The 13,418-nt window shown below is 38.8% G+C and overlaps 1 protein-coding gene across 5 annotated transcripts in view; it reads right to left on the bottom strand.

The window, feature by feature from the left end:
* LOC107693212 (SAM and SH3 domain-containing protein 1-like) overlaps positions 1-13,418 on the bottom strand; it is a 52,238-nt gene that overhangs the window by 33,211 nt on the left and 5,609 nt on the right. For all 5 annotated transcript variants that reach the window (XM_016492498.1, XM_016492501.1, XM_016492500.1 and 2 more), the window contains exon 2: positions 8,000-8,128. In XM_016492498.1, coding sequence (XP_016347984.1) covers positions 8,000-8,128 — 129 coding nt within the window. The remainder of the gene's footprint in view (positions 1-7,999; positions 8,129-13,418) is intronic.

Genomic DNA, 13,418 nt, shown 5'->3' with positions numbered 1-13,418 from the left:
TCTCTCTCTCTCTCTCTCTCACACACACACACACACACACACAGTGTGCCCACAGTGTAAGTTATTCCCATATGAACACACACTGGCCAAAGTAAACACACATACACGGGTCTGTGTTCTGTATCATCAGCAGCAGGGCATCAACTGCCCCATACTCACTGGGCACATGCTCCCATTGGCACACACGGAATCATCTGTACACACTGCTGCTGGCCGTATCATCCAAAACACATATCCACACAAAGAGATGCTCTGTGTCTGTGTGCACTCACTCACACAGACCCACAGACACACACTCACAGCCTTCACAACAACCCTTGCAATAGTACAGATCTACACTAGACAGACACTGCACCTCTTGACATAGTTTAGTTCAATGCGTGTCAATATTTATACCACTGTATGGGACATGTTTAAGTGTAGAGCTAAAAGACAACCACTTAATGACTGGCTATATAAAGTTCATTGTGAGGTCCAGCAGCTTGTGGTTGATGAGCGACTGTGTGTCTGTGATTGTATGTGCATGACTGGATTTGGCCCTATGCATGCTGAAGATGGATTTGGCTTAATAGGCAGCACACTGTCACTCACTACTGTATACACCTACACCCATATATACAGATCAACCGAGTGCACACTCACCAAAAAAAAAAAAGAAAAAAGAAAAATACATAGTTACGAGATGTTGAAACATGATAATGCAGCCACTCCCTGAACAAAAAATGAATTTCACAGAACATATTCAAGCCCTTTGCCCTTTACAGATGCAAGCAATAAGCAACAATGGAGTGATTTAGAATAGAGACTGAGTGATTCCTATTGAAAGAAAGAGACTTTAAAACAATACCATCAGTCCAAGTCCATCAGAAGTGGCAATATGTAAACTTCTCCTTCAATATAAACAGTAGGCTGCACATTTTTCTAATAAAACTTCTCTCCTTTTGATGAGAAAAAATTGTATGGCTGTTTGTAGGACTGCACAGTATGCCATTATATTTGCCAATATAACTATAAAATAAAATAAAATATTACTACTATAATTATAATTAAAATAAATAAAATAAACAAAGTATAAATAAACTACAACTAATCTAAATAAATGTTATAAAAGTTATAATTTATATTTATAAATTATTTTTTTAATTATTGCATTATATTATTATTACTATTACTACTACTACTACTAAATAAAAATAATAAGAACTATTATTACTGTAATATTTCACTGTAAAAGAAAAGAAAATAGTATTTAACAAAATAACAATAACATAATAACTATCAAGCTTTTATTTTGTGGTTTATTTTGGGTTCATGTGTAACATATTTTACTGTGAGACCGCAACACTGAAAACACAAAATCAAGAAGAGTGTCTTTACATATACAAAGATGTAGTCTGAATATTTTTTTAAATGACAGCCTTTGCAAATTGATAATCGCAATGAGCCAAATCGTTATTTCAATTTATTTTGATTAATCGTGCCGCAGTTATAACTTACGCCCTTGACAAGTAAAATGAGGCAAAATGCTTCAATGTCTCATGGAAATGCAACCCTCTACATTGCAAGTAAATCAAATATGGGGTGCTGTGTGTACATTAATGAGGAACAAAAATTAACTTAAATGATTTTAGCAAATGGCTGCAATATAACAAAGAGTGAAAAATTTAAGGGGGTCTGAATACTTTCCGTACCCACTGTATATATAAAGTATAGTATTTCAGTCTGGCGAGTAAACAAACAAAAATTTACTAGCCAATGACGATTCAATTGCCAAGGTGTCCGTAGAGGGTTGAAATGTCATTAGCTTTGTTCCAAAATCTTGCATGCTCCACTTTTTGTGCTTGGAGTATGGTTATTTAGCTTAGCACCATGCTAATATCAAACTCTACTGGAAACAGCTAAGCATCTAACAGCAAAATAAAGCAGCTACCACAGCAGAGCCTTTCAAATCAGTCACTTCCACAACCGTTAGCATGCAGCCTTAAAAGGTAGTTGACCTATGCAGGCAGATAGATCACTGCAATGTTTTGGAATAGCAATTTTGTCAGAAAAAGAGATATAGAGACAGACAGAGATGTGGCGTGATGGCTGGCGCAGCAGCATTGGGAGAATAAACAAACTGAAGGAGGCTAATGAGGTGTTTTACACAAATTCATACAGAGTCCCAGTGTGGAGGGCAGGACACACACAGTCAGGCTGGCAGCAAAAACGCCTGTATGGGTGGATGCGGCCGGCTCATGGGGAGAGTCTTGGCTCCTACTACCCAATCAGGAGAGACGTTTGGTTGAGTAACAGCTAGAGAAAGTGTCCTTGTAGAACCAGACTAACCATTCCTCCTGCTCTAACACAAACGAAACACACACATATACACACTCGCAGTGTGTGAAGCTTTGTGGGTACACTATTCCAGTATTCCAGCTAGAGATGCACCGATTGCAATTTTCTTGGCCAATTCCAATTTCCGATTTTTTGTTAGTGTGATCTGCCGATACCGATTTTTGCAGATTCCGATTTTTTTTCTATAATTAACAGCATATACAACTCAAAAATCTATTTTTTTTTCAATGCAAAAAATGTAATAAAATAAATAATTAAAATGAGTTTTTCAGGTTAAGTAAGTTTTTATTCAGGTAAGAAATACTACAGAAATTAAAGTAATCAAATGTCAATTTTTATAAAATGTAATTTCTGTAGTCTTCATTGTAAAAATTAAATACAAATTAATGCTTACCATTAAAGTTATAAAACGTATTCAGTCAAGAGCAGAAAGTAATTTTTTTTGTCTTTTGTTCTTTGATTAACATGGCAGACAGCAGCAGGAACATGCGTTCTCTTTCAACTATTTAACGTTCCAAAACTGACTGTGTTTAACTGGATACTCGCCAAGACGGGCATTTTGACATAATTTTGTAAGTATTTGACCGTTTTAGAGCAGTTAGCCACTCATTTTGGTATTTGTGGCTCACAAGCTGTTTGAGACTGAGCGTGGATTGTGCGATTCACTAATATAGATCAGTGGTGGTGCGCGCGCTTTTGGTGTAAGCGCGAAACCTGTGGGAATGACTAAAATAATGTGCCATACAAGCACTATTTAACCGGAGCGAATGAGACGTGTGTGAGAGAGAAGGGGTCGTCGGAGAGAAAAGAGCGAGAATGTGCGGCTGATGTTATTGCCTGTGCCGCTGGTAACAAAACGGATCGGCTCGGAATCGGAAAGAAGTGAGACTGACCGACCGATCACCGATTCGGGCCAATCATGAGGAAAATCGGCCGATTCCGATCCCTGGCCGATCGATCGGTGCATCTCTAATTTCAGCTGTATGGTTTCTACCTGGAAATACCAGTCAGAGGGAGGGAAAAACATTGTTTCTCGTGCTGGAGTAAACACTTTTAAAACAGGTAAGTATCATATGTCAGTGTCATGACAGACATGGGCAACACATAACTTATTTTTGTGCGTCACCTGCCAATTGGTGTGCATGTATGTGGGTTCCCCCTCAAACAAAGGTTCACTTCCATAACATAACCTACTTTCACACCAACAGGAATTAAATCAAAATGCCACAACATGCCTTTGAGTAAACCACCACAACAAGCCTGAGCCTGAGAAAGAGAGGGACAGAAGAGCTAAAAATCATTAAAGCAAAGGGTGTGCCAGAGTCTTGACTAAAATGACTCTAAAGAGCAATTACAGAATTAACATGTTAAAGTAGAACTCCCCAAACCATATCAACCAAGTGTTGTGGAGTAACTCCCACTACTAAGTAGCCTAGTTTCAGTAGTATGACAGTAGCTCAGCCACATGCATTTTGATTGAAGAAATTGCTATTATATAAACAATATATTAGTTAATATGCAATACATTCATATATAAATGAATTAATACTTATACATAAATTTAAAAAGAAGAGAAGCCATTCAGCCTGATGTTTTCTGTTATTATTCCGCCTTCAAAACTGATACTCAAGCTAAAACCCAATAACACAAACAGCTTTCCACGGCCGCATTGTGTGGCTGATAGAGACTTTCTGTCTGGCAAATGGAATAAAGGAGAGTGTCTCTGTATGAACAGCTATGAAGACAAACGACAAAATATCAACATGGCTAGCTTGTTCTATGTAAAATGGGGGGGGTTTATCTATTCAACACACTGAGTAGAGGATGTTTTCCTAACTCTTTGTCATCAGGGTAGCTCTTATAAAAGCACAGCAAGATAGAGAGGAAGAGTGCTGAGCAAATGTGGAAGCCTGAACCAGCTCTGTCAGCTCTCTGTGGAGATATCTGAGGAAATGAAACCGAAATCAAACCTCAAATCGGACTCGGGAATGTCTAGGGCATTTGAGAGTGCCTCAGACTAAACCAGAGAATAGAAATAGAGAAGAGAAAGTAACAGACAGCTTCAAAAAGCACACGGACTTCACCTCTGTTAGAAAGGAAGATGTCGGCTGGCAGTGAAGGGGAAACCATGGGCCTCATTTGATGCCATTCGGGATACATGTCCTTCACTGTGGATTCCTGCATGTGCTCAGAGATTCATTCTGTCTAAGTATGAATAGACCACAATATTCATGCCTCACTCACAATAGCCTCCAGTGTTGCCTCTGGTTAAACCGGTGACCTTTCCCCTCTTTTGGGTTGAGGGGAGAAAGCCAAGGGCCCATTGCCAGCTTGGCCTCTAAAACAGGGTTACGTGCCTTTGGGAGAGAGGTTAGCTGGATGACAGTGTTTATGGAAATTAGTGAGAGGATTTGAGGAGGAAGAAAATGATCAGAAAGAACAGAGAGAAGACTGAAAGACAACGATAGGGAGTACTAGCATTTTGACTTTTCCAAGTGCCAAAAAATTCAAAGGTCATGCAAACGTCATGTCTCTCAAGGCAAAGCTGAAATATCAAGCCATTAACGTGGCCTTTAAACCACCAATCTGGAAGAGGATAATCACCTGTTACTGCCCTCAGACTGGACAGCAGCCACTCAGCTTGGACAACGAGTATCCCATTTCTGTTTCACAATTTCTATTCTTTCCCAATGGATTTAGCCCAGACAGTGTCTAGAAAGTAAATATGTAAATATGAAAAAAATAAAAAAATAAAAACAGCATGTAGATGTGGCAGAAGAATGACAAGTTTTCAAAACCATCTGCGTAACTAAACGAACAAGTTCAACTTGTGTAGACCTGCAGAGCCCCAAAACAAGCATGTTTTTCCCTCACTTGCACATGGATTGCAAAACCTCCTAGAAAATTCCCACAGTTATCCATATCATTCCTCTTCCCATGAACCGAATCGCTCCCATCCAGCAGTTACTCAAATGTCCCCATTTGCTTTCCATGATACTCCTGAGAATGGCACAAGACCAGCAACACTAAATACATAAAGAGATGACCTACTTGGCCCACTTGACACTTCCTCCTGCCCCATTAGCCTCAGACCAAACCCTCCTTTGACAGTCATCACCCTCTGCTCGGGATTTATCACAAAGTCCTTTGATGCATCACACTGACATTTTCCGAAAGGGGAGACCTATTTTTGCACTCAACTCATTGTGAGATCTGACTCCCACTGCATGGGCTTTATCTTGCCTTTGTTGGTGGCTATCTTAAGTTTGTGCTAATTAAAGGGGCAGAGATATGGCATTAAAGTAAAGATAAACTTAAAAAGTGTTCAATATTCATAAAGCGCACCCTGAAAGAACTCTAGCATTGAAGAGGCATGAATCCGGATTACTAAACAAGCACAGCTGAGTCACAGTGCTGATTTAGGTGGGACGGTACAGCCAGGTTTTGTGCTGAGCTCAGCCCTGTATTAACCAGCTTTAGCTTTAGTACGGTTTACACAGAGCAGGGTGTGGAGTTGGATACTGGATTTGATGAGATGGATAAAATGGAGAAAAGAACATATAAAGGAACAGTTCACCTAAAAATTTACCAATGACTCACAGCTGAGTCATTTTTTTTTTTGTAACAAAAGATGACCAAAGTTTCATATCGGTTTGGAATGACATGAGACTGAGTAAATCTAAATAAGCTATTTTGGGATGTTTTACAGTAAAGGCAATGCTGGTTATTTGCAGTAGCAGTGATTTGGTGTAGAGATTCTAGACAGTGGTGCACAGTGGAATTCTGTACCATTCATTCCAGAATTCCGAGAGAAAATCCATTGAAACAATTCAACACAATAGCGTACCTAATGTTCTCCAAACCTTGAGAATGACTGGTTCCTGTGTGTGAGGCCAGCACCACAGCTGAGCATGACTTTCAAAATGTTTTCTTTCTTTCTCTCAAAATCCCCTCACTGGACCGTGCCAACCCCAGCTGCATGTTATAATGAGTCCGGTGGTTTCTTAGCAACCCTGGGTGGCCCACTACCCTACATCCCTGAGAACATAGACGCTTTGAGATGCAGACGAGAAATGCAGAGCACTGACAGAACCGCAGACAATCCAAACACGTATGGATAGAGGGCAGGGGGTGAACGCATTTGTCTTCATTTTGTAATGGTTTAAGACAAGCGTTTCCTTCTATTAGCTCATAGGTTTACAATGGCCATTCTGTAGCACCAAGTGATGAAAGAAATAAGTTAATTTTGTGATTAGCTGTGCTTGTGGTTCACTGTCCCTGGAACATAGATGGAAGGGAAACTATTGCACTGGTTTATGACTAAAATAACTGTTACTGCAATAACAAATAGGCCATACAGTGTTAATAGCTTTAGCATTCAATTTCCTTATTTATTAAGGCCAAACTCAAGTGTATAAAACAGTATGTAGGTCAGAGAGTGAAGTTTGTTTTACCAACTTGTTTTACCCCATAATCAAAAACGAAAGAATTGAAACTAAATGCTTTTCAGAAAAGCAAAACAGAACTTCTGCAGAAAATGTTTCAGGTTGAAGGCATACTCAGCATTTTTTTTGTTTATGTTGCAGTGGCTGATATGATAGCTGACCATGTGACTAAAGGGCTAAAACTTTTAAAATAAGAAAAAACTTGCAAATTCCACCTGACCCAAAAATGTGTTTCACAGTGCTAAAGACCGCCAGATTAACTCATCTGGTTTAAATGCCAAAGCAGTAAACATGCTAAGATGAATTAAATCCATGGTGAAAGTATGTATAAACAATTCTTAAGAATTATCTGGTGACAAGGTGATTTAATGAAATTGTTGGTCATTCTAGAAAGCAAACACATCCACAGCTGTAGAAATAGAGGGCAGGGGGTGAACGCATTTGTCTTCATTTTGTAATGGTTTAAGACAAGCGTTTCCTTCTATTAGCTCATAGGTTTACAATGGCCATTCTGTAGCACCAAGTGATGAAAGAAATAAGTTAATTTTGTGATTAGCTGTGCTTGTGGTTCACTGTCCCTGGAACATAGATGGAAGGGAAACTATTGCACTGGTTTATGACTAAAATAACTGTTACTGCAATAACAAATAGGCCATACAGTGTTAATAGCTTTAGCATTCAATTTCCTTATTTATTAAGGCCAAACTCAAGTGTATAAAACAGTATGTAGGTCAGAGAGTGAAGTTTGTTTTACCAACTTGTTTTACCCCATAATCAAAAACGAAAGAATTGAAACTAAATGCTTTTCAGAAAAGCAAAACAGAACTTCTGCAGAAAATGTTTCAGGTTGAAGGCATACTCAGCATTTTTTTTGTTTATGTTGCAGTGGCTGATATGATAGCTGACCATGTGACTAAAGGGCTAAAACTTTTAAAATAAGAAAAAACTTGCAAATTCCACCTGACCCAAAAATGTGTTTCACAGTGCTAAAGACCGCCAGATTAACTCATCTGGTTTAAATGCAAAAGCAGTAAACATGCTAAGATGAATTAAATCCATGGTGAAAGTATGTATAAACAATTCTTAAGAATTATCTGGTGACAAGGTGATTTAAAGAAATTGTTGGTCATTCTAGAAAACAAACACATCCACAGCTGTAGAAATGCAGGTGTACAATTCAGGCTGTATGTGCTATAAGCGTTTGAGGCTGAACTTACCATGTCTAGCTCTTGAGACACTTGCCGCTTACGAAGTTCCTCCATCCGATCGCTAACGTCGCTGAAGTATGTGTTGTAGTACTCGGAGTACTCTTGTGCCAGGTCATCTATATTACCCAGAGAGCCATCCTACACAAACAGAGATATGAATGAGAAAAGCTTTAATGGCTTTTCATTTAAAAAAGACAGGGAATTTTAATCTGATACTTTACAATTAAATTCCATCTCATTAATAAGCCTCCCTCCCCTCAGTCTCAGAAACACAAACAAACACGAGCGGAGCTGTAGGAGAGCTTCATTCAAAACTTGTCACTGGCACACGATTTTAATTAGGGTCGCAAGAATGGCGCCAGCCAAAAAGGACTTAACACACTCGGAACACATTGCACACATCTGCTCTGACGAAGCAAACAGTTACACACAAGCTGAACTAAACATCTAACCCTCACATTCCATTATTTTCTCTCCACACGAATACTCATACTCTGGGCTGAGACCACAGGATTTTTGCTGGGCTTTTGTGAATTTGTGGGGTTATAATTTCCATGCTACTGGTTTACAGAGAAGCTGTCAGTTTGCTGAGACTGGTTTCTTGTGCCACGTATATGGGCCAAGGATGGACCATTGAGTGGCATGATTTTCCAGAAAAAAAAGTTTTAATTTATAATCAATTCATATAAAATTAAATAAAATATTTTTACAACCAAGTTAACCAAGTTTTTTTTTTTAGTGGTGGGGCCAGAGAACATTTTTACAAGACAAGTGAGTATAAGTTTTTACGTATGGGTGGCATTTTCTGTGCAACACATTTATAAACTCAACACACACAAGCGCAGAAGGCCTCTCTTACTGCCCAGCCCTTATGACCTTCTCTGACCTTTGCAGCTGTCTTGTTGTGAGTGCACATATTCAACTGTGGTGCTGCCTGGCTCTGACTTCAGCGTGAGTGAGTGTGGGTGTATCCTATTTTTCTACAAGCTCGTGACATACACGTACAGCAAATGACCTCAGACTGCTGCAAAAAAGCACATACAATAAGAATGTCCTTTACTCAAAACTAGAGATTAGCTCCTTTCAACTTCTTTAGAAAACTATTAATACCCCAGCAGCTGCAGGTGGCATAGTTTCTTTTCCTAAATGGAAGAGTTTGTTATATTTAAGAGCATGTTTGTTGTATCTAAGTTCTAGGCTAGGCTGGATCTTTCCTATTGCTGTACTACATGCCCTTTAAAGTCCTGTTGAATGAAAAGTCAAACACAAAGGCCTTCTTCCTGCTCAGGACCATGCTGAAAAACACATATATCCTGTCATTGTGTGTACGGGCCAGAGGTAGGAAGGCCAGGGCCTCAAACACACCCACTGGTAAAACTGGTGCGTATTACAGACATTGGCTGCGCTTGTAAGCGACAATAAAAATCACTTCAGGCTAAGGACATACAACTCATGATAATGCTGTTGAGATCTTTGAAAACTCATTTTTAGAGTGTAGTTTGAGTTATAAATAAACAATGTCTTATAAATAATATTCACAGGGTTAAATGTAAAAGGTTTTCTCGTTCTCCACAAAATGCCTCTTAACCAATCCGTTCCAACAAAACTCCAAACAGATGATCTCAGAATACTGAGACTCCCAATGGAATGCTGCTCTCTGTGAGAAATTCCAGCTTTTGCATTCCGATCTGCTGGCCTGCAGAGCACCTCCAGCTTTTAGACAAAACATGATGTGAATATGTGAGATTGGTAGTTAGATGCGTAAGTCACATCCTCCTTCCTTTAGGATACTCGATAAAGAGAGATAGAACAGCTGAACTAAGACTAAATAAAAACTTTACAACAGCAACTAGGCCGCAGGCTTTTTTCTTTTGCCATTAGCCAAGCTTTTTCAAGTACATAGTGTTGGTTGGGATGGTAATGACAGGCCAGAGGCTGTGCTTAGCTCTGAGTGATGGGTGGAAGGGCCAAAACCTTCATCCAATAACTTAATCCAGTCTTAAACTGGTCTCATAACTTTAGATTATTTTATTTTATAGAAAGCAAAGGCTCAAGAAAAAGAATTCAAGAAAAAAGGGGATGCATGGAGGAAACCACTTTTTTTATTTATAGGAATATAAAAATACATTTTAACTAACTCAAACCTGCAATTTAGCAACAGCAACTAAGGAAAGAAAAAAATATATAGCTTAAAATATATATTGATATATAACAAGCATATTTCAATGTATACATTTAATATCTTCAACCTTGCTCCTGGGGACCCACTGGCAAAGTTAAGTCAGGTCACCCACCCTGTAATTTTTCAACCCATCCTGAAGACCTTGATTAACCGGTTCAGACGTGCTTGATTAGGGTTGTCGCTAGACTCTGCAGGACAGTGGGTCCCCAGGAGCAGGGCTGAAGATATATATAATACATATATGATATACATGAGGAACAGGCTATCAATCTATCGTCTATCTTCAGGCTTAAACTGAACAGCAGTGGCCTTTGATCTGAATTAGTTCAGCTCCACCTGTATAGCACATGCCTCCCATATTCTTATTATCATTCCACACATTTCTGGCCTCCGGTGAGGTAATGCTGCAATCCTCTACTTTAAAAGTGAGTGAGTGTGGGTCTGCTGCTTCCAGCTGGGCATTTAACTGATGGACTAATTTAAAGCTCATGCTTCATCTGTCTGTATCTGTAAGAGGATGTAGAGGACAGAAGATGTTTGCCTCTTACTTGAATGTAGCTCCACATGAGCTGAGAGCTCTTAAAAAGAATAGAGGGAATGTGTCTTGTTTCGCGACATGAATCACTGCTTGAGCACACAGACAGCACCACCCAAACTCTGCTGTCCAGCCCAAAAAGCCAAACATTTAAAACTCCCAAAGCTATATCTCTGTCTGTAACTAGAGCTCCAGAGTAAACCATTTCCAAACACAAATTAATGCAGACCTCTTCATATGATCAGTAAATACTAGGGCTGGGTATCGAGTTCGATACTTTTTAGGCACCATCGATCAGTGTTTGACATCCGCGAGAGCGATTCGAAAGCGCATGGAGCAGTCTGCTCTCTTTAGCTCTCTTGGTACTGTAAGACACTGATAAGACACTGCACAGTCGGTCTGCGTCAAGTCGAACACACCTACTAGTTTACACCGGTTACACTCAGAGATGTGGCGCACACGTGAGGCTGTAGTGCGAATGAGTCCCAGCCCCCTTTGATGTAAGGCTACATTTACACTGGTGAGTGTCATGTCATGATTATGAAGGTGTCATGTCAGTCTTATGCACACCCCTTCAAGTAAAGTGTAACTGTTTTTTTTTTTTTTAGATAATGTAATCTTGTTAAAATTGATTTCATAAAATTGGTATTGAAAAAAGTATCGTTCAGGAACCGGTATCGAAGTCAAGGTATCGGTATCGGTATCGATATCGAACATTTTTGAACGATACCCAGCCCTAGTAAATACTAACCTTAAACCAACACAGACTGTTGCTGTTTCACTATCCTACCTCAACCAGTAATGTTGATCTATCTGAACTTACCTCTTTTAAAGTTGGTTAGCCACAAAACCACATTTTGGGACTGGTACTTGTTTGACAAGAGGAACATGACATTTATTAGCTTGATGGGAAAAAGAAAAGGCATAGTTCACCCAAAAATAAAGTCGGAGTATATGCAAAAACAAATGAGATTTGAAAGCTACAACAAAGAGTAAGTCAACTACATTTTTTTAAAGAAAGAAAGAAAGAAAGAACGTTTTAAGCTACATCAGCATAGACTAAGGCTCTCAGCAGGTGTAATCAGCCAGTGTTTATAATTTCCAGCTGGAACAACATTCATAGACCGATATTATTACTAATAATTCCTAAATTGTTTGCTCTTTTGGGTTGACCCTGGTTGCTAAAAGGAAGTGAGATATCAGTCACTGTAGCACAAAACAGGAGACTACACTCAAGTTCTGAAGCTCCTGTGTCTTTTTCACTCACTGTTGACTCAAAAGTATACAACACCTAATTACAGTTCAGTTCTCCAGAATCTGCTAACTTCAACACTACTCGAGGTCCTGAGCCACCCACAACATGAACCAAACTCAATGTGTTGTGTAATGACATGCAACAACATTCTTTGTCGAGAACGTCTGTTTCGAGGACAGGGACAGAAACGAGAGGAACGGGTCACAATGACTGGAAGAGAGACAGATTCCACATTATGCAATCGAACATCAACTTTTTACAATAAAATGCACTAAATATGAGAAGCTGTCTGTTCACAGAAGCCAACCTCAAATTCACACTTCCCTCAGATGAAACTGGCGTTCAGTAAAGCCACAAATCTTTGATGGGGCTTGATACTGAGAAAGAAAACCTAAGGGTGAGATGCATTTCCCTCGAACTCAAGCTAATTGATTACTCTACATTCCTTTCAGTTGCTCAGCCCACCTGCTCCAAAACAGCATTATGGGACACAAAAATCCTTAGAGGGTAAAGGTGTATTTGATTACGCTTCTACACAAATCAGAAAGAAAACATTAACTGACTTCAAGCCATTTGTAGATTCTTCCTATGACTTATGACTGAACTTTGCAAAAACAATCCAAGATTAGGATATTTCACCTGCTGGCTCTTTTACTGAGAGAGGAAACAGTTTTTTTTTTTTTTTTAGGCAAAACCTTTCATTCTTCAATAGCCTAAAACAAAACTCAAATGCATTCATACAGAGAATCCATTGTGAAATGAGCGAGCAGATCTGATAAGAGCTGTTCTTTTCACAACACTCAAATCAAAGGAAACACATTTCATTCTGAATGCAGCGTGAAGACTACAGAGCCATTAGAGTTTTGGACACAGTCTTGAATCCTATGCTTCTGCACTGTGACAAATGTGTCGACCAATTCCAGGAATTCATGAGAAGCATGCACTGCACATGGTGCTGAGAGCATGCTAAACTGAGGATTAAAAAAAAAACAGTACAACAGCAGTTTGAGTTTTAGTAAAACATATACATAGGGTAGGGATTCACAAACTTTTTTTGTCAGTCAAACCCTTTAGTGTCCTCACAAACATTGGGGAAGATAGGGCATCCAATGTCACCAACATGAAAAAAAGAGAAAGTTAAATCTGATTTAAACATCAATTTTTTCATAGATTTATTTTTAATTATTCAATTACTAATCTATATCAAGTTTCTTTTAATAAATGCATCAGCTAAATGAAAAATATAACAAATATTACATTTGCAGTCTATAGCCTAGGTTTTGTCACAAAAATAATTTACTATGCAATAACATCTAAATTATAAATGTCAAAACTAGGGATGTAACGATTCACTCAACTCACGATTCGATTCACGATTTTGATTTCACGATTCGATTCACGGTTTCTTTTTTTAACCAAATGAGATTTAAGACAAATTATAAATTAAATGTGTCCT

This window comes from Sinocyclocheilus anshuiensis, unplaced genomic scaffold (assembly GCF_001515605.1).
Source record: "Sinocyclocheilus anshuiensis isolate Anshui unplaced genomic scaffold, SAMN03320099.WGS_v1.1 scaffold810, whole genome shotgun sequence".
Taxonomy (NCBI): domain Eukaryota; kingdom Metazoa; phylum Chordata; class Actinopteri; order Cypriniformes; family Cyprinidae; genus Sinocyclocheilus; species Sinocyclocheilus anshuiensis.
Note: the sequence above shows the minus strand (reverse complement) of the source record. Positions and strands in the feature narration are given on the sequence as shown.